This window comes from Pteropus alecto, unplaced genomic scaffold, assembly GCF_000325575.1.
Source record: "Pteropus alecto unplaced genomic scaffold, ASM32557v1 scaffold179, whole genome shotgun sequence".
Classification (NCBI taxonomy): domain Eukaryota; kingdom Metazoa; phylum Chordata; class Mammalia; order Chiroptera; family Pteropodidae; genus Pteropus; species Pteropus alecto.
Window position 1 is genome coordinate 861844 of NW_006442112.1, and position 26769 is coordinate 888612.

The 26769-nt window shown below is 40.5% G+C and overlaps 2 protein-coding genes and 1 pseudogene across 3 annotated transcripts in view; 1 reads left to right on the forward strand and 2 right to left on the reverse strand.

Moving 5' to 3' along the window:
• The window catches only part of SRPX2 (sushi repeat containing protein X-linked 2), a 22964-nt gene extending 10214 nt beyond the window's left edge, over positions 1-12750 (reverse strand). The window contains exons 1-3 of the mRNA XM_006920704.1: positions 12452-12750; positions 10536-10753; positions 6347-6427 (exon numbers count right to left, since the gene is read on the reverse strand). Of these exons, the coding sequence (XP_006920766.1) occupies positions 6347-6427; positions 10536-10617 (163 nt within the window). The 5' untranslated portion in view covers positions 10618-10753; positions 12452-12750. The remainder of the gene's footprint in view (positions 1-6346; positions 6428-10535; positions 10754-12451) is intronic.
• A 6918-nt stretch (positions 12751-19668) lies between these two features.
• TSPAN6 (tetraspanin 6) lies at positions 19669-26650 on the forward strand. Of its 2 annotated transcripts, none has more exons than XM_025039046.1 (8): positions 19669-19712; positions 20820-21008; positions 21559-21633; positions 22466-22564; positions 23045-23179; positions 23555-23638; positions 25074-25179; positions 25800-26650. In XM_025039046.1, exons 2-7 carry the CDS (start codon positions 20997-20999, stop codon positions 25140-25142), a joined length of 474 nt encoding a protein of 157 aa, XP_024894814.1. In that variant the 5' UTR covers positions 19669-19712; positions 20820-20996; the 3' UTR covers positions 25143-25179; positions 25800-26650. The 2 variants fall into 2 exon arrangements, with proteins under 2 accessions (XP_024894814.1, XP_006920767.1); XM_006920705.3 differs by having other exon boundaries at positions 19675-19894.
• LOC112470012 lies at positions 21066-21181 on the reverse strand (annotated as a pseudogene).
• Positions 26651-26769: the final 119 nt, after the last annotated feature.

Here is a 26769-nt window from a genome sequence, read left to right on the forward strand (position 1 = left end):
ATGAATGAATCTCCAATGCAGTTTGTGAAGTAAAAGAAGCCAGATTCAAAAGTCTGCATATTGTAGGATTCCATTTATATGATATTCTGGGAAAGGCAAAAATATGTTGTGGAATTATTTGATACTGTGGTGGTGATTACCTGACTCTATGCATTTGTCAAAACTCATAGAACTCTACACCAAAAAGAATGAATTTTACAGTAGGTAAATTTAAAATAATTTTTAAAAATAACACAAAGACGGATGCTGAGAGAGGGAGAGAATGCAATATCAAAAAGTGTGCTTAGGAAAGTCTGATCCCAGTTCAGTTCTTAGCACAGAAGTTAATACGGCCATTAAATCATAAAAGCATCATAAAGTCGCCTTATTATCTACACTAGGGGTCTCCAACCCCCATGCCGCAGACTGGTATTGGTCCGTGGCTTGTTGGGAACCGGGCTGAACAGTAGGAGATGAGCGAGCAAAGCTTTGACTATATTTGCAACTGCTCCCCAGTGCTAGCATCACCGCCTCAGCTCCACCTCAGAACATCAGGCATTAGATTCTCATAGGAGCACCAGTCCCTGCTGCCAAAAAGGTTGGGGACCACCGGTCTCCATAATTTAAATGACTCTTTAGTGGGTTCGGGTTTTAAACACATATAAACAGGCATAGGGCCACCGGCCCAAGAATACATACACAGGACAACACAGATCTGTTAACCTGCAGTCAGGAAGGCTAAAACCCCATATAAGCTTATTAGATTCCCAAATCCTCAGGGACAAAAATAAGGGGCTTTGAGAAAAGCGCATCAGGAGTTAAAGGAAGAAAGAAAGGCTAGAGCCTCTGCTTGAAGGCAGCCGGAGAATGAAGACAGATGACAATGAGAAAACTATCCTTCAAGCAACAACACACTTGTAGCTTCCAGCGTTAGTTTTGAGCCTGTGGCTGTGACACACGGCTGCCATCTGGAGTCACCATCTCCAAATTACATAAAGTCTCCTAAGCACTACAGTTGCAGAGCTGTTGATTATGTGGTCACAACACATATCACGAAGACTATATAAGAGGCTCAGACCTCAACAATCACTCCTTTCCTAGTTCTCTCCAACATTCTGCCAAGGAAAACACACATTCAGATTGGAATGGATTGCACAAGCAAGCAAAATAAAGGGAAATATAGAGCTCAGGATAAATGCTGAGACAGTAAGAGAGGGCCTAGCTATTGTAAAGTTCAAATTTGATGGCCCAGAGGAATCCTGGTATAAAGAAAACACTGAGAGGCTGAATCAGAGCAAAACACTATCCAAATTTTCTCTCCCCCTCAGATTTATTGAAGTCTAATTGACAAACAAAACTGTATATATTTAAGGTATAAAATGTGATGTTTTAATATATGTATACATTGTGAAATGATTGCCACAATCAAGTTAATTAGCACATCTATCACCTACATAGGCTACCTTTCTTTTTGTAGTGAGAACACTTAAGATCTACTCTCTTAGCAAATTTCAAATATACGAAACAGCATTGTTAATTACAGTCAGCATGCTTTAAATTAGATCTCCATAAGGAAGAAGAAGGCAGTCTTTGGGAACTATAGCCTGGTGAGACTGACAGCACCGATAGCACAGTGTTCTAGAATATTTGAACAGGTTTATGAGCAGTTAGAAAGAGAAGTGCTTTGCTCCAGGTATCCTCAAGAACAAGTCATTCAAGACTGACCTCATTTCCTTTTTGGGTACAGTCACCAGACTGGTAGAGCAAGAGAGATGGTCAGTACACTATGCAGAAGTGAAGCATGTCATAATGCCTTCATACCATTGATGTAGATAAGATGCAGAAATACAGGAGAGATGATAGTACAGTTATGGAGATTCATAACTGGCTGAACAACTGTAACCAAAGAATGCTGATGGGAAACTGAAACTAAGAATGTGGCTAAATACTGTATGGTGAAAATGTCTGGCAGGAAATGTGTTAGTCATTACTAAGTAGCTATTGTGTGCTAGGCACCGTGCTCTGTATTTTCATTTTTCACATTCATAATCTTCTATAGTTCTCTCATCCATGAGAACTGTGAGGTAGAGTGGCGTTTATCCCTATCTTGCAGAAGGGAAAGTAACTTACCCAGGGTCCCTCTACAAGTAAGGAGCAGAGCTGGGGTTTGAACCCAAGCTTTGTCTGGCTCTAAAACCTGTATTTTTTTTCTAACAATATCTGCCACTGTAGCATGTTAGGCTGCTATTTTGAAGTATACATTTACATTTTTAACAGATAATATAGCCACATGGTTTAAAATCCAAAAAGCATAAAAAGTTATACAGTAAAGTCTCCCTCCTACCCCTTTCCCACACCGACTGCCACTTAGTCCCCCCATAGAGAACTGCCATTAATAGTCTATGAATATAAAGCAAATAAAGCAAATATTGCTATAGATTCTTATTTCCCCCCTTTTTAAAATACATAGAGTAGACCACTGTTCCTACCACTGCTGTTTTTGTTACTTAATGTGTTTGAGAGATCTTTCCATATCACTACAAGCATGCAACCTGCTTAAATGAAATAACATCTACAAAATACATAGCACACTGACTGGCGCATAATGGGTGTTTGGGATCAAAGCTCTGGAATGTGGAGGAGCTGGGACTTGAACTCAGGCCCATGGACTCTGCTCTGTGCAGCTGTTCACCTTTATAATGTCTTTTCAGGGATTATAAAGGAAACAAAGTGCTGACAACAGGGTTGAAAGAGCCTTCTCTGTGATTATCTTCAGATAACCTGGGTAGAGTTACCAGCTTGCCCATGGCTGAAGCAATCTTCAGGGAAAGCGGCAGCCAAGAGGACCAAGGGCAGACGTCAGAGAAGAGTTTCTGATTCCAAACTAGGACTCAGAGTAAGGGAATGAAAGAAAGTTCAAGATAAGTGAAAATAGCAGCAAACTACACGGGTAATTTGTTCTAACATAATGATCTGGTTTTTAATGGTTAACTCTTCTTTTTAAAATTATTTTTTCTTAAACAGTGGGTTACATTTTTGTTGGAAAGAGATAGAATGAACATGGCTTTGGAGTCAGACAGATCTGGGTTTAAATTCCTCCTCTGCTACCTTTGAGCTCTGTGACTTTCTAAATTTAACTTCCCTGAGCTTAGATTTCTGATCTGTAAAATGGGGATAATAAATCAGTTTCATTGAGCTGTTTTGAGAATCAAATGAAACTATATTTAGCCTTGATAATGATATTCCCTAAATCAGTGTCTGGATTTGAGCCACTGGCTCATCCGGCTTCAAGCAACAACGTCCTGCTGCCATCTGTAGGCACCATCCCCAAATTACAAAAAGGCTCAAACACTTCAGTTGTAGAGCTGGGATTATGAGGTCACAAAGACTTTACAAAGGAGGCTGAGACCTCAGATTTTACTTTTCTGGCCACCCCTCCCCCTCAACATGGGTAACCTCACTCAATCAGTTTTATGCGCTGAGACTAAGTCCCAGAGAGGACCAGGAGACATTTGATCCCAAGCCCAAAGCTGCCATGTGGCTTATATTTTTCTAAAGGTCTTTATACAGATTTTAAAATAACCAATGAGGCAGATTAACGTTAATCATGGGATTGACAGACCTTTTGAAAGTACTTTCTGCATCCGTTGCTTTTTCCTGTCCAATTCTCCTATTTACAGTCTCCTACAATCTGGCTTCTGCTCCCAGGATGCCAACCAGCCAGTAAACATTTTTGAGCATCTACTTTTTACATTGCTTTGAGGGGGTGCTATATGTGACTCCTTCTGTTAAATAGGTAACTATTTTGTTGAAGGTAAAAAAAGTAAACCAAAGAGGCAGTACATAATGAATGCCAAGTAAGTGGTCCAGAAAATAAACATTTATTTCAGAAAAGGTACATAGTAAGTGCTTGATAAATATTCATTGAATAAATGAATGAAAGAATGAATGGACAGGGAAAGGCTCAGTGCAGGCTAAGAAGTCAGAGAATGGCACAGAGTTCTACTAAGCTGGCTGAAGCATAGATTTCATCTGGGAAGAAGGGATAATGAGTTGTCAGGCTGGGCAGCTAGACTGAGGCCAAATTCTGTTAGAAATGGTCATAGTGGCCCACTCGGTTTGAAAAAAGGAGAAATACGGATCAGAGAATCCAGTTAGGAGACAACTGCCATTATCCATGTGGGAGGTAATAAAATTAATCTCATGGATTAATGAAGAAATGACAGTTCTTGATGAACGACTGATGAGAGATGATGAGGAAAAGGGAGCTATTAGAAGTGACGGGGGCTATTAAAGGTGCCATTGAGGTATTTTTAAGAGAATGATGGTACCATTATCAAAAGTATGAAGGTCAGCTAGTAGAGCCTTTTTCAGGGAAGATGAAAGTATTTGGTTTCAGATATCTCCAAGTAGAAGGTTTCAGCAGCACTTGAAGATGTAGTCCAGGAGCTCAGGAGAGAGGCCAGAGTCACCCAAAGTGCAGATCCATGCCTCATTCTCTCTCTTATCACCACTAGAGAGCCCATCTCCCTTCTTGGCTTCAGCTATGAACAGAATAGTGAAATGTCACGGAGCCCAGGGAAGGGGGGTTAAGAAGAGAGAGATGTGTTCACTGCTGCTGAGAGGCAGAGGAGATTGAAGCTCAAAGGTCATAGCTCAAAGCTCAAAGGTCATTTGTGGGTGAGTAGGAAACAGACTATAGAGTTTAGGAATTAGTAGGTGCTGAGACAGAGAGGCAGTGGTATGAACCATTAGGGAGTGAGAAGAAGATAGGTAAAGGGTAGCTAGCAAGGAGCATAGAGGAGCCCAAAGCTCTGATCATTTCTCTGTAGAACCTATTTTCTCAAAAGTTACCATTTAACTTCTTGCCAAATATAAGTTTTGCGATACCTTCAATTGGTCCCTGCAACATTTGACACAGTAGATCTCTTATTCCTTCTCCTTCCTTAAAACTTCTTCTCCCATGGCTTCTGTAATATAGATACCACCCTGATCTCCTCCTACATGGCTAACTACTATTTCTTTTTCCCTTGTTGGCTCCTCTTCTCCTATTCACATCTGCAGATGTCTTCTTAGGCTCTGACCTTGGCCCTCTGCTCCCTCAGACAGCTCATCCATCTAAGCTGATGACTCCATTTTTCCAGTTCCCACTGCCTGTAGGGCACTGTCACTAAACCAACTGTCTTTTCTAACCTTGTCTTTATGAGCATGGCCTTATAGTTCTCCCAGATATTCAGACTGGATGCTTTCAGGTATTCTTTTGTTTCTTAGCCTTTGGTACATCAGATTTGTACCAAATCTTATCTCTTTCTTTGAGACATCTATGGGGTTTATTCTTACTCTCCATTTCTTTGCCACTACCATCAATCAACTCTAACGAATATTACTGTTATTAGTTCCTGAACGTCTACTCCTCCTGAACCCTTACTCTCTGTACAAAATAATGAGGTTAATATCCTGAAATTACCATTTACCGTGTCATTCTCCTGGGCAAAAACATATGATAGTTCTTTAAAACTCACAGTACAACAGCTAAACTCTTCTTCATAGTTTGCAAAGCATAGAAACAAAGAATCTTAGAAATGGAAGAGATACTAGCTATCACCTGATTTAACTTTCCTTCTAGTGCAGAAATAGCTATTCAGCATTCTTCACAGATAGTCCTCTTGCCCCTCTTAGAAGAACCACTAGATCATGGAGCCTTACCTAATTTGGTCTCACTCTTTATATTCAACTTTATTTTCTACTACTCTCTCCACATCTAATTTCTTCCAGTCAGGCTGGTTTCTTCCTAGCTCCTTCCTCTAACAGGTTTGTTCTTACCTTTGTATCTGTGGCCATCTGTTTCACTGAATGTCCTCCCCTCCCTTTTTCAGTTCTCAAAACTTGCCCATCATTCAAGACCTAGTCTAAATGCCATCTTTCGAGACCTCTTCCCTGACTTCTTTTCCTCAACTCCTATTGCATTTACTGCTACCACATGGTTTCACACTTACTTGCCCTGCATGTGTTAATTTTACTGCCCCTTACCTATCCCTCCCCCAGTAGATTATAAGGTCCTTGAGGGGGACAAAACTCTATCTTAGATTTTGTTTCACCCACAGACTTACCTTGCACAGGATTAAGCACACAGTAGGTACTCAGTCAATACGTAATGATTAATAATAGATAGGCAACCTTAGTGCTAGTGAGATAAGGTCAAACAGGAAGTCAGTAACCAAAGTCATGATTGGAAATCACAAACCTTGATTCCATGAGCTTCAGTTTTGGCACATGTGAACCAAGCTGAATGAGGATACTTCAGGGAGAGCCTAGGCCTTAGGCTGGAAAAGACCCTTCCTTGAGACTGAGAAGCAGTGAGGATTACCTTGGTAGTCTAGGGCAGGGGCCTGTGGGACCTCTTCAGTATATACTTCATTGTTGCTTTCATCTGGGTAGTAGCCTGAGCCTAGAATGAAAAAGACAGTATCAAGATGACGTATTGATTTTTTACTCAAGTCCTTTCTTACCTTTCCCTCTATTCAACTTATTCCCTTCCTGAGGACGTGGCACTCCATGGGTGGCAAGCCAGGTGGATATTTAGCGGGGCAAATTCTGCCTTATAAAGCAGTAGAACTATTGTGGGCAAACCTCAACACCTCAGCTCCATAAACGGGGAGCTCACGGGGTAGGGCAAGGATTACTGGTAGCATCAGAAGCCTCCATTTGAAAGAAAGAGTAATCGAACTTCTTGAACGCCCATCAATCCCACCAGTCTGGACTATAAATGACCGATTTCCTTGTTGCAACATATGAGTATTGGAGAGCTGCTGATAACCAAGCTCTGAGGATGGACTGTTCTCCCAGGTAGGAGGAAATAATAGAGCATGAGTAAGATCTTCCCCCTAATGACAGGTCTGTCACAGTCCTCAGAGGGAAATGATTCCTCAAGCTCCCACTAGTCCATAGAACACCAACCTTTTGCCACTTGGTTGCCATTGCTAGGGGTGGCATGCCAAGGTAAAGAGGGAGGGTTCAAAAGGCAAGGGGAAATAAGAATAGTTTCACATCCTGAGTTTTTTGTCCTGGTTTTGGGGAAAAAGCAGGCAGAGTCCTTTGGAGAAATTTCTGGTTCCTCTAATCAGCAAGAACTGTAGTAGAGAGCTGATGAGATGGAGAACATTCCCAGTCCACTCCCGTTATGTTAAGTGGCCCAGTCCCTGGTGCAGGCAGGTCTGTGGCTGTCTGAGAGACTAAACAGTATGTTCCACCAGACGTTAGGAGTCAGTCATGAACACAAACTAATTGGAATACAACTCGTTCCTTTCTAGAGTGAAGCTTCAGGAAGCCCTCTTTGCAGCCTCCCTGAGCCCTAATGCTTGCACAGGAATAGAGTAGCCAGCTGTGTAGGAGTTGGAAGACAATTTTTCACATCCAGGACAAGACGGGGTTTTAATGCTGGAGCCCTTTGGCCTGTGTAAACACTCAGACCACAAGTGTTCCTGCCTCCTCTCTGGGAAGAGGCACAGGGCCCCCTGCACTAAAGGGTGGAGCAGAGAGCTAGATGATGAAGCTCCTCCATTCCCCAGGGACTGGGGATGGGGGATGTTGGAAAACCAGCCCAACTTGATGAGCAAGGGAATACATCAAATTAAAAGTTAGCCATATGAAATCATGTCCTCATTGGTTTGCCCTCATTCCAGAGGAAAGAGTTCATTTTTTCTCTATTTTTTCCCCTGTTTTCCCATTTCAATTCTTCTCCTGGCTTCCTTTTATTTATCCTCAGGCATGCTCTTTTCCCATATGGGAGGCTTCTTTGTGGAGGGCAGAATTCTTGTCAGCTGTTTTGGTTTAGTATTAGCCTCAAAGCCTTACAGCTTCTGTAAACAAGAGGCCAGATGTATGTGATTCCCTGAAGGATTTGGTGCCCACAGTTGTACCAGAGCTTGCTTATGAAGAAATGGCCAGCAGAGAGAAAAACCCTGCTTGTCAGAAGAGCGAATAGGAGTATCGGAGGCCTATGGCTAGAAAACAGCAGCAGCAGCAGCAGCAGCAATGGTTGCTAATATCATTCAGCACATGCTCTGTGTTCAGCCCATTACGTGTGTTATCTCATTATGTCATCCTAACAACTCAGTGAGGTCGACACCCTTATTGTTCTCAAATGTACAGATGAGAAAACAGACTTGAGGGGTGAAGGGAGTAGTCCAAGTCTCCCAGCTAGTAAGGAACAGAGTGGGCATCCAGCCCAATGCTCTTTGACCCACCTTGATACCAAACTCAGACACTCCACTAAAGATGGCAGTAGGAGAGAGATTTGGACAATGTCCAGCAAGGATCAAAAATCCAAAATCTTTTTTTGCAGTCCAGCTTCTTTTACTCTGTGTGTGTGGGATTGAAGGCCACGAAACATTTTACATCATTCCAGAATTATAGGGCATATGGAAAAGCTAAGGGGAAGACTCAGCCAGATAATTACAGTCTCCACCAGGGTGCAGAGGTAGCTGCAGCAGTGCCAAGCTTGCTTTGTGATGGGAATGGACTTAAGCCACCTTACTACTTTGTCTTTCCGGTTCCCCTCACTGCCTGTCATTGGGTACTTTTTGTAAATATTAGTATATTGAGATGAGATATAAAAAAACTAGAGAGGCACCCTTTCCACAATGTTCTATCTGCTTGTCTGTTCAGCCCTGGGAGAGACAGGTTTGGGCAGCACTCCTCAGCTCCTTTAGATCAATCAGCGGTTGCTGTGGGCTCTGTTACTGGATTCCTCCAACTTCCATAGTACAGTCAGATCCTCTAAGCACTGCCCTTCACAAAGGTATGGTTGGAAATGTAACTGACAGGTGAAGACTATTTTCAGATCCACACTAATGCTTGGCTTATAATAAATATGGTCTGACTGCACAGGTACGCCAATAGACACTTTTAATGGACTGTTTGCTTTATTTATATTCTTAACCCTTCCCAACCCCTGCTTATTATTCCTGGATCCTTTTACTGATTAGTCCTGAATCCACACTTGGCTGCTTTCCTTGTGCCATTCTCATTTGAGGACAAGGCTGTAGTTGGGAACAAAACAGTGCTGGATGCCTAGAGAGTGAGTGAATGAACAAATGGGTGGAACAAGCTCAGATAGCTAAACTAGCAATGTAGAGAAGAATTATTGGAAAATTTCCAAATGTTTCTCATCAGATACCCTCCTACGAACAAAGGAGGGCAGGATAAGTGGGTTTGCAGGGCTGTTCAAGACCTCACAGCCTGGGCTCCTCCAAAGGAGTGATGACCCAGTGATTCTTGGAGAAGTGGGAGTGCCACTTTTGTAAAGAGCCTTTTGAGAACCTCAGATGAATCTTAGTTTTTAAATAAAAGCACCCTGTCCTCAAGACTCCGATAGCTCAGGCTTCTACCCCGGGAAAGGTAAAGGCCTTTGTACTCCATGAGGTATCTTACAAGAGTTCAAAATTGGGCTTTGAGCCATCTAATCTCCACTCCCTAAGTTATGTGGTCTTTGGTTGGGTTTGGGTCTCATGTACTTGAATTGAAGCTTGGGGAGGTTGAGGAGGACAGCTTCTTTAGCCCCAAACAGTGTGTACACTGCCAAGGGCTTAACTTAATGTTTTTCATCTTAATGTCAGCTCTTGTACTTCACCCCCTACAAAGCCAGATTAAGCCAAAGAGGGGAAGAAGTTTGCATATTTGTTTGAAAACTTCATGCAGCTGTTCCAGACAAACAGAGCTATTGCCAAAGGCCTCCACCAGGAGCTAAGGGCATGTGGAAAATTTTAGCTGCAAAGACTGTGGCTGTGATGGAAGCAGTTTGTTATTTACTCATCTCTGGATATTTTCCTAAATCCATTGGTTGGGCCTGTCTCCTTCCTCTACTCCCCCCGCACCCCACCCCCGCTAAGCCCTGATGAGGGCAGACACTGTAGGCCACAGAATATTCTTAGCACTTGGAATGCTAGCTGGACCCCATCAAAAACCTCTGTCTACCCCCTCATTATTCTTCCATAATTCTTCTACTCCCCTTTTTCCTCTCCCCACCGAGTCTCTTCTCTTAAGCTCCCTATGTCTCCAGGGGCAAAGGATGAAACATTCAGGAATCCAGATATTCCATCCTTTCTGAAGTAAGGAACAAGCCAGAAGAAACTGGGGAATTCCTGTTTGAGAGAATATGATCTGTATTGTCATTAACATGTTTGACAGAAAGGGGCTATAAAAATATCATCCTATAAATAATGACTGGGGGAAGAGGGAGAGAGAGGGAGTGAGGGAGTGAGGAGGAAGCTAAGTGCACAAGGAAGTGAGGCAATGGCCTTAAAAACCATATTGTTCAACCTTCTCATTTTTATGATGATACAGCCTGTTTTCAAATATCTCTTGTTAGTTTGCCTCAAAAGCCTTCCGTGGTAGCCTGTTGCAATATTTAATTATCTTTATTGTTGAGAATAGTTCTGTTCTATATCTAATTTAAGTGTCTTTCGTTGCAGTTTAACTCTTCCCTTCTCCAAGACTGAGTCTAGGCCCTGCACTGCCCTGCCTAGAAATGATAGGCAACATCTCCTAGAACTTACCTGTATACCATGTCGGTGTCACTGCTGGAGTGAGGAAGAACAGTAGAGAAAGAGCTCCTCTTTGGATTAGTTGACCGGACATCCTCTAAAGGAGACGGAGGTGTCAGGGAGACAAGAATAAGGGTAGGTGACCAGAAGTACCAGGACAAAGGAAAATAACTTTCAGAAATCAGCCATCAATAAACTTCCAAAAGTGAGAAGAAGCAGAAATGCAGGATCTACTAAGAAGAGGAGAGATTTTTAAATTAATGAATGCCTGTTACATCATCCCCATTTTGTAAGGATTTTCCACTTTTATAAAATAACAAGACTCTTTTTGTTATTTATGGTCTCTTTTCATCCTAGAAAGAGGACGATGTAAAACAATCAATTTTCAATTGACCCTGGTGAGATTAGATGCAAATGTTCCATGGTCCAAGTAATAGAGAAGGACATTGAGGTACCAAGACCAGGAAAGGGTCAACATAAAGTCATACAGAATCAAGAGGGAATTCTGCAGTCTAAAGGCTGCCAGTTGATAGTTTCATCCATTTACTTAGTATTTCCTAACCACTAATCTGGGAAAGCATTAGAGTATACAGACTAGGAGCTTGAACACTGGAGTTACACATATCTGGAAGTATATCCAATTCTGTTCCTATTAGCTACAGGGCCATGGGCAAACGCCTTAACTCTTATGAGCCTCAGTTTCCTCATCTATAAAATGGGAATAATAATAGTATCTACCTTATAAAAATAGATTATTACCTAACACATAAAGAAGCAATCAATATATATTAGTTATTATTACCAACTTTGTATTAGACAGGACTGGATATCTCCTTTCTCTAGTCAGTAACTATACCTTGGCTCTGTTCTTAGCTTTGGTTTTTGAAGCTTAGTGGTTTAGTAGTGGTTTCTGGCTTTTAAGCCCAGCCTAACCTTCTAGTTTTACCCTGCTGAGCCAGCAGGAAGTCAGCGAGGTTGGGAAGAACTTACTGAGGTATGTGAGGAGAGAGTAGGCAATTTCTAATTGCCCCCTCACTTCCTGTCCTGTCCTCACTTTAATGGGATGAGAATTCTGTGGTTCCCAGTAGGCAAATACTTCATAAATGACAATATTAAACTTGCTGCCCATTGGTATAAACTGGCCACTGGACTGTTCAGTAAGCATTCACTCACTCACTCACTCACTCACTCACTCACATGCTTTCAATGAAATACCATGCTCAGGGGAGGAGTCAGTCCCAGAAACAGAGAAACAAAAAGATGGCAGATTCTGGCCATAGTCCCTAAGGGACATGAGAAGTGAAAAAATGGTATACATTCATTTTCCAATTTATTGCTACTTTGGCTTCAGATTTTGTCTAGAGAGTGGCAAGGAAGCAATATAGACAAAAAGTGAGAGCAAGTGAAAGAGGCAAGGAAAGTGGAACGATGTGGGAAGGAAGCTAGAAAGAAAAGAAAATCTGCCAGAGCTGAAGGAAAGAGATAAAAGCAGAAAGACAGAACAAAAGGATGAGAACGAGGAGTTTAAAGAGAGATCCAGAAAAATGAACAGCTTAAATAATCACTGAGCCCTCTGCCACATGCAGCCTCAAGGAATCCAGTTCCTTGGTTCAGGAATAAGGGCTTTCTTTTTCAGACCTTGGTGTTCTGAGTCTGTGATTGCTTCTCTGCCCACCTCTTCTCAAATCTCAGATTGAAAATTTGACTCACTGGAGTCAGCCAACTCTCTGCTGAGTATTGAGAAGGTAGTGGGAACCTGTGTAGATAGCCAGGTCAAATGAAAAGCAGCATATGATCCAATTTCATAAAAGAACTTCTTCCTCTCTCTCCCACCCCTAGCCATGTTGCCCAAGCCCTGAGTCTTTTTACCTCCATGGCTGTGAAATGTGGGTAAGTATAGTGTGGAGGGTTTAAGCAGCTGATCTTACCTGTTTTATGGAATTTTGTGCTCTCTTTTTCTCTCCTCGTTCTCTTTCTCCTTCCTCTCTGCTTCTCTCATCAGTCGAAAAAACTTCTACTTTAACATTCCTAGAACGAGTGGCTCCTGGTCTGTCCGGGCCTCCGGGATTCTGTGAATGCTGCCCAGATGTTAGGACATCTGCATCTGCCAAAAATTTCCTTAAAGCTATATTATCCCCCAAGCTATAGTTGTTTTTCCCACAGAGAAGGGTTTTAGAGAGGTAGAGGAGAAGGCACAGAAGGATTAGAGGGAATCGGTCTGTCTCCTGCAGAATGGAGATTGCAGGGGTGGGAGTGGGAGTGGAGGAGTGGGGTGGGGGTGGAGTGTGAATGGTGCTGGCTCTGCGTGCCTGAATATAGTAATAACAGAGGCTGGCAAAAGTGCCTCCCGAGATGTGGTGCACTGAAAAACACAACTTTTTATGATTCAGCATGACATCAAGATTGAATGAAAAGGAATTTCCAAAACTTCAAGGAGAAGAGAAGAGTATAGCTGACTTTGACATTCCCTATAATTCCTTAGTACTCCTCAACTCTGAATTGCCTTGTCATCCATATACCCAGGGTCAGACACACTTTGAAACCCTAGCACTGATTATCTAACTTCTATGGACTTTAGTTTCTGATAAGATTATGTTGTTTACAAAAAATACTATGTGCTTCTTGCTTGAAGAATCAAGACTGATTTCCTGTAATAAGAGTGGAGGGAAAGCATGCTTAGAGAGGCTTTAGCAGGAGGCTGTTTAAGGGAATCTTGATGATTTGTACATGGCAAGGTTATAGCCTTTGCTAAACTGTTTCCCAGTGACCCCGATGGAGGGATATATTTCTCTCCACTAAGCAAACTTTCTTTTTAGTGTTTGATAATAAGACTATTCCACCATACTGCAGGCCAGATCCTTACAGTCTCTTTCCCCTCAGACTTGACATTTCCATCCTTGAAAAATCAGTGGTCATAGTAGAAATATTTTTAACTGGTGTAGAAAGGGTTTCTTCCCTGTGTGTGCAAGTAAATTGGTAACCCTTTCTCAGTTATGAAGGAAAGAATTGTGCTTACCTTAATAAAAATGTTCAGTAGCAAGCCTGTTTCATTTTAATCTACCAATCATAAGTATCTATTGTTTGTTTACTATGTTCAACAGTATGATAGTGGTATAAAGAACCTGAAGATATGATTTTGGCCTCATTCATTCAATAAATTTATCGAGCATGTATCGTGTTAAGGATGGTGGACAGACAAATATCCTTATCCATAATTAATTCAACAAATATTTATTGAGCATCTATTATATACCATGCAGTGTTCTAGGTACTTGAGAGACATTGGTGAACAAAAAAGACAAAAATCCTTGCTTTTATGAAATGGAGGAGACAGATATTCAACAAAAATGTTCTTGATTACAATTGTGTGTGTGCTTAGGAAACTAACCTTCATTGGGCATCTACTATAAGCTAAGAATCAGGGGACAGTGGTAAGTAAGAGTGCTCCTTGATCTAAAGGAGCTTACTCTCCAGCTTCCAGAGGGTTTATATTTAGTAGGGGAGATAAGGAGGACACAAACTATTAGAAAATGGTGCAAGACCATATAAAGTTACAAGAGCTATATTATAGAATGTGAGGACTCTGAACACTCTGTGGGAAGAGGTGGGCCTTGGTATGCTCTCAGGCAAGGGAAATGACTTAAACAAAAGCTCACTGTTGGTCAGAGGGGAATGGGCTAACTGGTTAGAGGGCTCAGGGGAGGGGTGGGCAACAAAGTTGAATGAATAGAGTAGATCCAGATTGTGGGGCCCTTGAAATGAAAATAAGAGTTCACTCTAAATTCATGTGTTAAAAAATAGTGAATTTATTAAATGTGCATGTGCCTGTGTGCCTCTGTGTGTGTGTATATATATGGGTGTGTGTGTGTGTGTGTGTGATACAGAAAGAGAGGCAGAGAGAAAGAGGGAGAAGAGAGATGAGAAGAAGAGAGGACACGAGAGGAAATAAATTTTTGCAAGATTATGATATTCTTTAGGTTGAAACCATATATTAGGAATAAATTTTACCAGGGTTATTTTCTTTCTAAATTAAAGGAACCCATTCACTGGCTCCCTCTTGGCAAAGAGTACAGTCTGAGCTCTTAGTAGAGCATACCAAATCCTTCACAAGCAAAACACCACCTATGTCCTCAGCCTAGTTTTAAACATTTACCCAAAGACTTCTCATTCTGGACACCTTAAACTTCTTGCTTTTTCTTTCATGCCGTGGTGACTTTGCACAGACATATTTACGCTACTCTGTATTTCTTTCCCTCCTTTCCTGGCTTGTGGAAACTGTATCCATCTTTGCTGTTGAGAAGCTACCCTCAGCCCACTCCAGAAAGAACTGGTTTACTTTGCCTTCCTTTTCTATCATATCACTTTTATATGTCTCAATTATAGGATTAATTGTTCATCTCTGACAACCTCTGTCCCCTACTATACTTGTCTGTTCATCTCAGATTCATCTCTGTACTCTACTAGACCGTGAGTGCCTAGAAGGCAAAGACCTTGCCTTAGCCTCCTTCATTTCCCCAGTACAAACACAGAGCCTAGCTCATGCTAGGACAAGGGTGCTGCATAAGACCTCAATCCCACTTAGAGCTAAATGGAGCAAGGCAGAGAGAGATTAAAGAAGAAAGTAAAGGAGGAAGAATATGAAAATCATATGGTGAACAAATTCAGGGGATAAATGAAAGGAGAGGGACAGTATTCCTGTACAGAATAGTATAAAGAGCTTATTCCAAACAGGCGGGGTTAATTTTAAAAACCAACATTTCTTCAGTACCTACTATATGTGGATAACACTCCGTTAGACACTGAGGATATAAAGTTAAATAAACACCCGTCCATATGATTTGATTAACAAGGCTAGACTAGAAACATTTTTCTTATAAATGGACCAAGGCGAATTTACATGAGATTGTGAATTTTAATAACTTTAAAGAATATTTCTCATTTTTATGTGTCCCAAATTATATATTATGAGAGTTTTTTTTGGAGAAGGCCAGATCAAGGCTGAAAAGGAAGGAAAGTATTCATGGAGAATTTGAAAGGATTGGATGAAAAAAAGTGAATGAAAAACTGGCAAGAAGAAAATTTCAGAGAAGGAATAATGAGAATACATGAGACAATAAGAGTTAAAGAGATATTAGTATTCAGGAAACTAATTTTTAAAACTGTACATATGAATTATCTATTTAAATAATGATGTTTAAATTAACTGTTTAAATGATGTTTATCTGAGTGTTGTAATGTAAAATGAGGTTCTAATAAGTAGGAGGTGCATTAAAATTTCATGATAGGCACTTAGTCAAAGGTAATTGAAGGGATTCTAGAAAAAGTATTAGGAAACGAAAATGATAAGGTCATTATGTGAATATAAGATGTATTCTGAGTGAAATGGTTGATGTCTTTCTACTGGTTCCTAAAACAGGGTGTAGTAAAGTCCTAAGACATTATCTGGCAGTTCAACTTAATTTTTCTATTTTATGACAACATGGTACTGAGATGGGATAGACATTTAGTTTTTAATTTAATTTAATTAATCAAATCTTGAGTCACTACTAAGTGGTTAGCTTTGGAGACCAGCTGTGACCAATGAGCTCAACAGGGATTGGCTGAGCACCACATGATCTCATCAATTGAGCATTGTGTCCTAGGTTGTTGGGAAGAGTATAAAATGGGGCGCACGAGCCTGCCACACTGGCTCTTCAAGTAGTTTCTGAATATGTAGGTGGCAGGGTATAAGACAGGTAAGTAGAGAAGAAAGCAAGTACCAGGTACCATAGTGATTAACTAAAGGTCTGAGTTAATGTGAGTGATTAGACTATGAGTACTGATGTTAGAGAAAGAGGTATATATTGGGGGAAGGTGGGGAGAAATGGAGAGGAGTAGAGATGGGGGGAGATGGGGGTTTTGTGGTGAGGGGAGGGAAGATGCCCTGTTTGATTTGGGGTTAGTTGAACCTTAGGTACTTAAGGGGCAGAAATTTTGAGTGAGTTTGGAGAGTGGAAAGGGAGTAGAGGATGTCTTGTTTATTGGAGAGAGAATCATACTGGTTAATTGTGGAACAGAAAATTCACATTGGAAAAGCAGTAGGAAATAAGTTGATATCATATTTGCTGGGGAAAACATAGTTTAAATGCCAAAGGAAAACATTTAAACATAATCTTGAAAGTTACAGGCAGTTTCTGAATATTGAATGTAAAACAAACAACAATACTTAAGGAAAGTATTTTCCTTTTCTCCTACATTTTCAGTATCAAACATGTTTTTGTAATCAGAAAGAAGGAGAAATTAAGACGTTGACCAAAAAAGGTGTTGAACTCTCTACCTCGCCACTCTGGGACAAGCAGGTTAACTTCCTAGGTGACTGGGCTACTGGAGTGAAGGCAAAAGGAAAACTCAGCAAAAAACAAGTACTAGGCTGAATTGGGGCAATGATGAAAATTCTTGTGATTCAGGGGCTCTAGACAGCCCTTGTTCATGGCTCAATGTCTGAGTACAGCAGTCTTTGGTAAGATTATTCCCAGCTGAGACAGCTGTTTATACTGTGGCAGCCATGTCTCATCACAGAGTGGGCCCTGTTTCCAATGAGGGAAACAGAAGCTAGAAGGGCTGAGTCCTAGGCAAGTTACTTAGCCTCTCTGAACCTGTTTCTTCATCTGTAAACTGCTGCCAGTAGTAGCTTTGACCTCACAATAAGAGCTTTTGTGATGTATGCATGAGGTGGTGACACATGTTGAGCACTTGGCAATGGTGGTTGGTACATAGTCAATGCTCGATATTACAGTCTCTATTAATCCTTTAAAGACTAAATTTCTTATGACCTAGAGAATTACTTCTTACATTGCCTTATATGGGATTAGATGCCCCTAGGTTTGGCCCCGGGTCCAGGTGTACATTTGAACTAAACTGAACTTCTGGGTTTGGCGGCATGGCAGAGGAGAAGGGGGATGTAACAGGGTGGGAGGTAGGGGTGCAAGGTGTTGTGGCCATAAGAATATTAAATTCTATGTCAGCCTTTAGTTTAATTTGGCACTGACTATTATTCAAGCAAAGCAGCATTGTGAGCGGCAGAGGAAGGGAGAGGAGGAAAATCAACACATTCTTGGAAATAAGATGTGGCTTTTGCTTCGATTATTTTGTTTTTTCTTCAGCCACAGAAATATTTCTTTGCTCTGGGGCTCACAACGAAAATCCCTTCCAAGACACAGTACGAACATATATTTCAGAGGAAACTTCTATTTATGATGTTAAGGGTTAGCAAGACCTCCTTGATACTTGTTTGTTTTAATATGAGAACCCCTCACATAGTGCTATCTAGCCTCAGGAGAAAGCTTTGCAAATTATTGAAGAGCCCCCATCAAGTTTCATTATATATTAACTTTGATACTTTCAAAGTTAATATATACTGTATTTCCTGATGAACTTGTCTCAGTGTTAATAGGTGTATAGATGTATCATTTACCCATTCTCTCCATGTATTTATGCTTTTCTAATTTTAAGATAATATTCTGGTATAAGGCCTGGTTGTACAGTAATTCATTCTCCAATAACTATTCTCTTAGACCTCAGATATTCGGCATGATGCTAACAAGAGCTGATCCTAAGTCAATCACAGGGAAGCTCTGTATGACCATCAATGGAACTTTCTTGTTTTCTGGTTCTGTGATATATGTTTAAAGCAAGGTTTCAAGCAAAAAGTTTTGGGTGTCCATCTCTCCTTCACTAATGCTTGACATTTTGCCATAGCAATACTACTAAATGCCCATTTGTGATGTTAAGCTTGTGTCAGTGATGATGTAATGGGTTGGATAAGCAACTGATATGGTCTTCTAATCCCAACCCTTTAGTAATAACACACACTCACTAGACATTCAGCCTCTGCCCTCAAAGTGTTTACACTTTAGTTGAGAAACCAGACCTTAATACATACACTGCACTGTAACAATATAGACTCACTTAATACATATACTGCACTGTAACAATATGCTACATAACATGGGAACACGGAGCTGCCTATATACTTGATTTTAAAAAAAAATAATACTATACATCCATACTTTAAATGCCATCTATAATTTACTAGGACTGTCCAATTATAAACTTCCCTTTAGAGTTATTATTTTTTTTTTTTAATTTGACTTGGCTGCCTCTGGACATATAGGACAAAAAACTTTGGGGTGATTCATTCCCGTACTGTAAGCAGTGTAACTCCTTAGGAACACATAGCCTCAAGTTCTAAGCAACTGGGAGAATTTCTCTGGGATGGGCAATCAAATGCCATATGCAGCTTATAAACAGAGGACGGGATTGGAAAGCACAGTAATCTCTAGTTTTGGCTTCGCTATTAGCTGTTTGACCTTAGATTGCAGCCTCTGTGATCGGCTGGTTCTTGATCTGAAAAAGCAGGGGACTGGAATACATAGTGGCTTTCTGTTTTAACATTTAAAAGGAGGTCGCATCTACCTGGCTTTCTCTGTAGCGTCTTCCGTTTTTAAAAGTTTGTAGCAAATAGCTGAACTGACTTTTCAGCCTTAATTACTTTAATGTAAGGGAAGAAAGGAAATTCTAAAATTCATTATCAATCTTTCATACCTAGCTCTGGAATTCTTTCAACAAATGATTATTTCCCACGATTCATTCATTCTTATGGCCCCTCCCCACCGCATAAAACAACGTTCAAAAGTTCAAAAGCACAAAAGAAGTGAGACAAATATCAGCTAATTCCCCCATTGATGTAAATTTCACTTTTTTCCTTTGTTTTTGTTTAAAAACGTGTGACTGTACGCATCTCTTTGCAACCAGCTTTGTTTCTTTGGAAATATAGTTCTTGTGGGGTATTTTGCCGTATAATTAAATGTTCTCGGGTCACTTTTAACCTATTTTTATTCTTTTCTGTCCCTCTAGGGCACCAGAGGCCCGGCGACGCCGAATCTCTGAGCGCTGCTGGTGATAGAAACAATATGATGAAGTTATAAAGGCGGGGGAGGAGCAGGGGGCGGGAAAGACTCTTAGTGAAAAAAGCAAGCAAGCTCCACTTAAAGATCCAAGAAATCCCGACATGAGAACCTTTGTATATAGTTTTCAGTAACCTTCGGCAGGGGGCGCTCGGCAATTGTCATTACTTTCCGGACAGCCTCCTGGACTTCGCCCTCTAGAAAACTGAACCGTGTTTCCGGCTCTTCTCAGTTGTGGACACTCGTAAGTTTTCGGCAGTTTCCGGAGAGACTCGGGGACTCTGCGTCTCGCTCGCTCGGTTCTGATCTGGTGCAGCGGGTTAGGGTCCTGGGCTAGTCATGGCGTCCCCTTCTCGGAGACTGCAGACTAAACCAGTCATTACTTGTTTCAAGAGCGTCCTCCTGATCTACACTTTTATCTTCTGGGTGAGAGACGGAGGCGCCCGGGGACAGCCGGGGATCCCGGGTTCGGGTGGGGGTGTGTGACCCTGATCGGAGGAGCTCAGATCCCAGGTGGGGCAGAGGGAAGCATGCGGGCGGGGGGTTTGGGTGGCGGTCCCTGCTAGGATCCTGGTGCTGCTGACGAGTCGCTTGGGCCGCAGCTGGAACTTGGGCATTTCGCCTGAGCCAGGGTTGCGTGCGGGACGGCAGCGGGTGGGCTGAGCTGGGACACAGACGTGCCTAGAGTTCGAATTTGATGCGGGGATGGGGGGACAGAGAAGGGAATTAACCTCCCCAGAATACTCCGAGGGTGCCCCCAGACCGTTGGAGAGGCAAGCTGGCCTCGCCACTCCGAGAGGCTCGCTTGCATAATAGTCTCTTCTTTTCACTGCTTCATAAAGAGGGGTGTAGTCCTCCGGTAAGTATGGTAATGGCTCAGCTCCGGCCAATCTGTCCTTGGGCTTTGCTTTTGTGTACCATCCTTTTGTGCTCATCTCCGAACTGGAGGGAAGGGGAAGTTTCTGGAATTCCTAGAAACTTTTTTCCCTCCAGTGATGTTTTCTTCCTGAGGCGGGAGTAAAACAGTTAAGGAAGTTTTGATCCCTAGGGCAAATGTGTCATGGGCTTTTATTTACACAAAAAAACAGATGAAGTTTAAGAGTTTTGTTAAGTTACTTCTTTAGCTGTGCCCTGGTTTCACCCTGGCTGCTTGGGCTACCTAGTGATCCAGCGTGTGGATTTAACAAGGCCTGTCCTTGTGTGCAGATCTCCTTCCTACCCCACAGCTCTGTGGCCACAGACTGCTCAATGAGTTGTCATACCGATTGCTTCTTAAATACCAAGAGGTTTGTGGTGTGAGGATGCTGCTGTATACAGTGTATAACTTTCCATTCTCTGATTTCCCACATAGATCACTGGTGTTATCCTTCTTGCCATTGGCATTTGGGGCAAGGTGAGCCTAGAGAATTATTTCTCCCTTTTAAATGAGAAGGCCACCAATGTCCCCTTCGTGCTTATTGGCACTGGCACTGTCATAATTCTTTTGGGCACCTTCGGTTGTTTTGCTACCTGCCGAGCTTCTGCATGGATGCTAAAACTGGTGAGTTTTGATTTTCCTTAGAATTGATTCTTGTTTTATTGTTAGTATTATTATTTATGCCTAGAGCACCTGGTCTTCCTGGGTGGTCTCCCATCCAAGTACTAACCAGGCCCGACCCTGCTTAGCTTCCAAGATCAGACATCTGGCTTGTTCAGGGTGGCATGGCTGTAGACCATGGACTGTGGCTCCACTGGAGCGGGAACCTAGGACCTTCTGCGTGTAAAGCAGAGGTGCTAACCGCTACACTATGGAACCATGTCTGATTCTTGGTTTTTGAAAAGTCTTACACATATCTTGTAGACTTTGTTTCTTGGAACTGGCTATGGCTTTTTAAGGTTTTTCTTGTTCCTTTTGAAAACTTACCAAGTAACAGTCAGCTGCCAATTCCCACTTTTGTTGTGTTTTTCCTGCCCTTTTCAATAATAATAATAAAAACGCTGAACTGATTGAGCAATTGAGCAGACCTTTTTTTTTTTTTTAAACTTTGACTCCATTTGCAGCTGTGATGTATCTGATTTATACTTACTGGGACTTTCTTTTTATCCTGCAGTATGCAATGTTTCTGACTCTCATTTTTTTGGTTGAACTGGTTGCTGCCATTGTAGGATTTGTTTTCAGACATGAGGTAAGCCTGAATTTGGGAGCTAAAAATGGATTAATTTAAGTTACAGAGTTAAAGACAACTTTTATTAGTTTAAAAATCACTCACAGCTATACTTAAAGCTTTACATTGCAACCCGTAGCTGACAATAATGGCTTTCTTGTAAAAATTCTAGCCCACTTTTAATACAAAAGAACATTTGGAAAATTGTAAAGACTAACAATCACCAGAAGAAAATTAAAGGTACCCATTATTACATTTTTCTGTGTATAAGTACCTATTAAAGTGGAGATGGTACAATTTATAACTTTGATAGGAAACTATTTCAAGCACAAAATTGATCTTTTCCACTGTGACACGCATTTAGAAAATATTGAATATACTTAATTCAAATAATCAAAACCTTAATATTGAATTAGAAATTAGGGTTCCACAGTGAGTAGTGAAGGCTCATCAATGAGAGTGTTCTACAAAGTAGCAGTGCAGTCTCCCAAAGTAAGGTTTTGTAGCTTAAAAATTCCATAGGCATCAAATTTGTACTGTTTAAAGTGGATAAAGATCAGGGTGGTGGGGGATACAGCAGTACAAAGCTGCCTTTTGACGTGTTCTCATAACACTTTGAACTTGTAGTGGTTATCATCTTTTATTGTAATGTTTTGCTCAGTAGTCCCCTCAGCTAAACTATACCCCTTAGGACAGGACTGAACCACAGAAGTTAATTACCATGCATATCGCTGTTGTCAAAGATATGAGCATTGGTCAGATGTAGGAATTTCATATTTGACTTAGAAACCAAAAAAAATATACTCAAACTTTCTAAATCTTTGTTTACTGGCCTTGTGTTTCTTTGCTGTAGATTAAGAACAGCTTTAAGAATAATTATGAGAAGGCTTTAAAGCAGTATAATGCTACAAGAGATTATAGAAGCGATGCAGTAGACAAGATTCAGAATACGGTAAGTGGTCGTAGGTGGTGGCTTCTCAAGAGGGGAACACATCTCCTATCTCCTCAGAGAAGGGGATAGACCCCTGGCTACTAGGTGTTCTTACAATCTTAGATTAGGAGAAAGTGGAGATATGTCCCTTGAAAGAAGTGTGCGATGATGCTAAGTGACATATCTCCATTTTCTCCTAACCGTTCTCCTTACTTGTGCACCTCTTCTCTTCAGTCCCCACTGACGTCATGGACCAAGTACTGTTAGCACTGATGAAAGCAGGAAAGTAAGGCTAGTCTAAAAATATTACAAACATTTGATATTAGAAACAACTGCTAATCTTTTGAACTATAATGCCATTTGAAGACAGCCACACGAAAATATCATTTTATATAATAAATGTTGTTTTGAATACAAATTGCAGTCTAAGATGGTAGGTTAAATGTTTGCCTACAAAATTGTAATATGAAATATCAGTATTTTTATTGGATTTTTTTTCAGTTGCGTTGTTGTGGTGTCACTGACTTTAAAGATTGGGAGGATACTAATTATTACTTAGAAAAAGGATTTCCCAAGAGCTGCTGTAAAATTGAAGACTGTTCTCCTCAGAAAGATGCAGATAAAGTAAACAAGGAAGTAAGAAGCCTTTTTAACTTTTTTCAAAAATATTAACTGAATACAGTCGTCTCAATTTTTAGTTTTTACTCACAGTACACAATCTGAAATAGGGCAGATGTTATTCTCATTGAATAAATGAGGAAACTGAAACACAGAAAATTTGTGACCTCAGTTCGCACAACTAGTAAGAAACACTTTTAAATGCATAATCCAAAAGGTCTGTTCTTCAAACTTGTCAGAAATAACTGTGCTTGAAAGGAGACTGGATTTTTTATGTGAAAGTAAATTTTAATAAAATGACAAAGGCTAGGGTAGCGACAGCCCATGATGTATGATCAAAGTATTTCTTATTTCTTGTGCTATACTTAATGTTTTTTTTCCCTGTCCTGTTAGGGATGTTTTATAAAGGTGATGACCATTATAGAATCAGAAATGGGAATTGTTGCCGGAATTTCTTTTGGAGTTGCTTGCTTCCAGGTAAGTCCCTGTAGTTAGGAAATGTTTCATCACTCTAGTAGATGTCAGCTGGAAGATTTCAATACCTTTGAAGGCTTCAAGTTTTTGCTTCAGGGGCCTGGATAGCAAGGGCGTTTTCAGAGAAGTCACATTTTCACAAAATTCTGACACTCATCACAATATAGAAATACTTTTATTTTTGTTTGTAAAACATATCTAGCCAGTCTTTTGTGATTGGGTCTTTATTTAGCTTATTTGGGAGGGGATTTTGCTGTTTTCATTTCAGTTTTAATATCTTGGATCTTATGCTTTTCCACACTCTTTTCCACAACTACAGAGTTCTCTTAAGTTTGTATTCTCATTTTACTTGTTCTTTTTTACCATGGCCAATCATACCTTGAACCTACAAAAAGCAAAACTTCTAGTACATATCTTTTGAAAGCAGTTAACTGTAGAAGGGCCTGGTGCCCTCTTAGTTATTGCAGCTTTCCAGAATCATTGTTCATTAATTAAAAAAAAAATGAGAGAGAGTGGAACTTTGCTTTGCTCTACAGACAGTCAAGATTCTCAAACATTATTAGCATCTTTCTTTCCTGGGCTGCACTGCCTCATGAGTTTCATATAATTCCCAACCTATTAAAATTTAGATCATACAACCCACATTTAATATGTGCCTTATTATTTTGGGTGGATACTATGTTGTGGATCAAACTGTATTTCCTGAGTTTTGCTACTTCTCACAGCATGAAAAGTCTGTATTGTGGCTCTAAACAATTTTTTAGGGGATGGAGTTTTTTTTCCCTGTATTAGACAGTGTGCTGATAAGGCCAAAAGCATTGTCATACTTCATTTTGACCTATGTAATTGATTTGGGAAGTCTTATCTTAATAGCAGGCATAGCTATGCCTGAATCTGCACTGTCTAATAAAATAGCCACTAGCCACTTTTGAAAGGTTCCAGTTATTAAATAAAATTTAAAATTAGTTTCTTAATTACTGTAGCCCCATTTGAAGTGCTCAAAAGCCACATATTGGACACGAGAGGTATTACAGAACACTGCCATCATTGTAGCACTGCTCTTGACCCTTCAAGAAAATCTGCGCCCCTCGCCGATAGACATTTTACTTGATGAAATGCTTATTCTAAACTATGCTCTGTTCTGATAAGTGAGAGGAAAAGTGGGAAAAGTTTCCCCCAAACTATGACATTTAGAATCATCTTTGAGTGATTTTTGTCATGACAGTTGTGAAATTCCAGGTCACAGTAGTAGTAAAATTTCACTTATATTCTTTGAATGTAATGTAGGCGCTGCAGAATATCAAACATAACTGTCTAGAAAAACTTCAGGGAAGAAGTTATTAGTGAACTAGAAGTGAAAGGAGACTGTACCTACATCCTGAGTTCTTTCAAATCTTTGGTGTGCGTGTATTTAATTTTGCTCATATTTTATATCTAGCTGATCGGAATCTTTCTCGCCTACTGTCTCTCTCGTGCCATAACAAATAACCAGTACGAGATAGTGTAACCAGCATAACACGGCCTTATTCCTCTCTGACCTTAAGGTATGTTCATTTTGGTCCTCAGCTCTGTCAGTCTTGGTGTTTGCTTCAGCCTGCGTGTGTTGATGGATGGACTGAGTTTGTCGAGAAGGTCTTGTCTAGTCGTGCCTTCAAATCTTGTCGATACTATGTTAGCCCCACACAGACAGCTCAGGTCTCAAAGTACAGGGAATGGCCAAAATGGACAGAAGAGCCTTTCTGTATTTACCTGCATGTCAGCCTAAAGATGCTAAGTGGTTCCCTTTCTAACAGATTTGGACCTAGAATGAAGAGAAATGAGATTCCCTGGCAAATACACTCTGCTCTTGACCAATAGTGGCCTTTTCCCTAGTTCTCATTTACCATAGTCCCCTGGTGGACTATTGTTAGAGCCATCAACTCATCTAGACTAACCAGGAACCAGATTTGGGGAAAATGTATTTTAATAACTTCAGTATTTAAATGGTAAAATGTGAGAAGTGTTGCTGGCTGAATTAATCACCATTCATATTTTTATGTTCCCAAGCCATTGCCTGGGAACAAATGAAAGGTCTTCATTAGAGGAATAGATTAGAATGTGTGCAAGCAAATATAGATATTGAAATTCGAGCAAGTAAATTAACTTTTTTTACTTTTAATTTTAGGACGTTTACATTCCCCCCTGTGAACTACTAGATCGCCTGGTTGGAAAACTGCCTAACATTACTCATCAGTAGTCCGAAAAACTACACCAATAGTCTGATTCAATCTAGACATTTGTTCAATATGTCATAAGTCCACCTTTTGTCCCATTCACGTAAGATCAATGAAACTCCCTTATCACCCTGAAACACTGGAAGAGCAAGTAAATTGTAAAAGAAACAATGCTGTGTTCTGCTTGACTTTTGTTTTTCTCAATGTGGGGCTTTTGAAAGGCAGTGTATTTTCTATTTTGATGTAGTGTTATAAAATGGGAAATTAACCCCTTTGAACTAGCCCCCTCCCAGCCAAGGTTATCTGGTCTGATTGCATAATTTACATCATAATTTACATCAAGAAGCTAAAATGTTTTCATTAGTCTCTCTCTATTCTAATAGGAATGGAGTGACATTGTGTAATTTAATTCCAGCCAGGAGCTGGATGACATCATGCAGAGGGTGGTAATGGTCTCTGACCTAAAGCACCCAAGGCTAAAGGCATTACCAATGTTCTGTCACATCAGGTAGCAGCAGCACACTTATACATTACATTTTTTTGCTCCAAATTAAGGTGTTTATCCTGATATTTATATTTTCTCTCTTATTTGAAAGTTTCTGATTATTAATGCTGTCATAATTAATGTATTTTCCTGAGAAATTCAAAGCAACTCATCTTCATTAGCTTTAGCTGGCATTTCCTTACCAGGCTGATATGACTTGTCAATATTGTGGTCACCTTTAATAATCTCAGTTTTGGTATGTGCCTTTGATTAACAAATATAAATCTTTTACACAATAAACATTGTTTTCCTCTAAAATCATCGTGTTTAAATTCACTTTTAGAAAATTTACTAGGGTGTTTTTCTACCACTGAGAGAGGTAAGCCATGCCATATTTCTACTTGGAGTACAGTTTTAGACATGAAATATAAAACTGA

Excerpts from the sequence above, each read along its gene's own strand:
- TSPAN6 (XM_006920705.3), top strand. The coding sequence starts at position 19,808 with ATGGCGTCCCCTTCTCGGAGACTGCAGACTAAACCAGTCATTACTTGT. Across the intron at positions 21,009-21,558 it reads CTGCATGGATGCTAAAACTG|TATGCAATGTTTCTGACTCT; the intron begins GTGAGTTTTGAT and ends TTTATCCTGCAG. Across the intron at positions 23,180-23,554 it reads CAGATAAAGTAAACAAGGAA|GGATGTTTTATAAAGGTGAT; the intron begins GTAAGAAGCCTT and ends CTGTCCTGTTAG.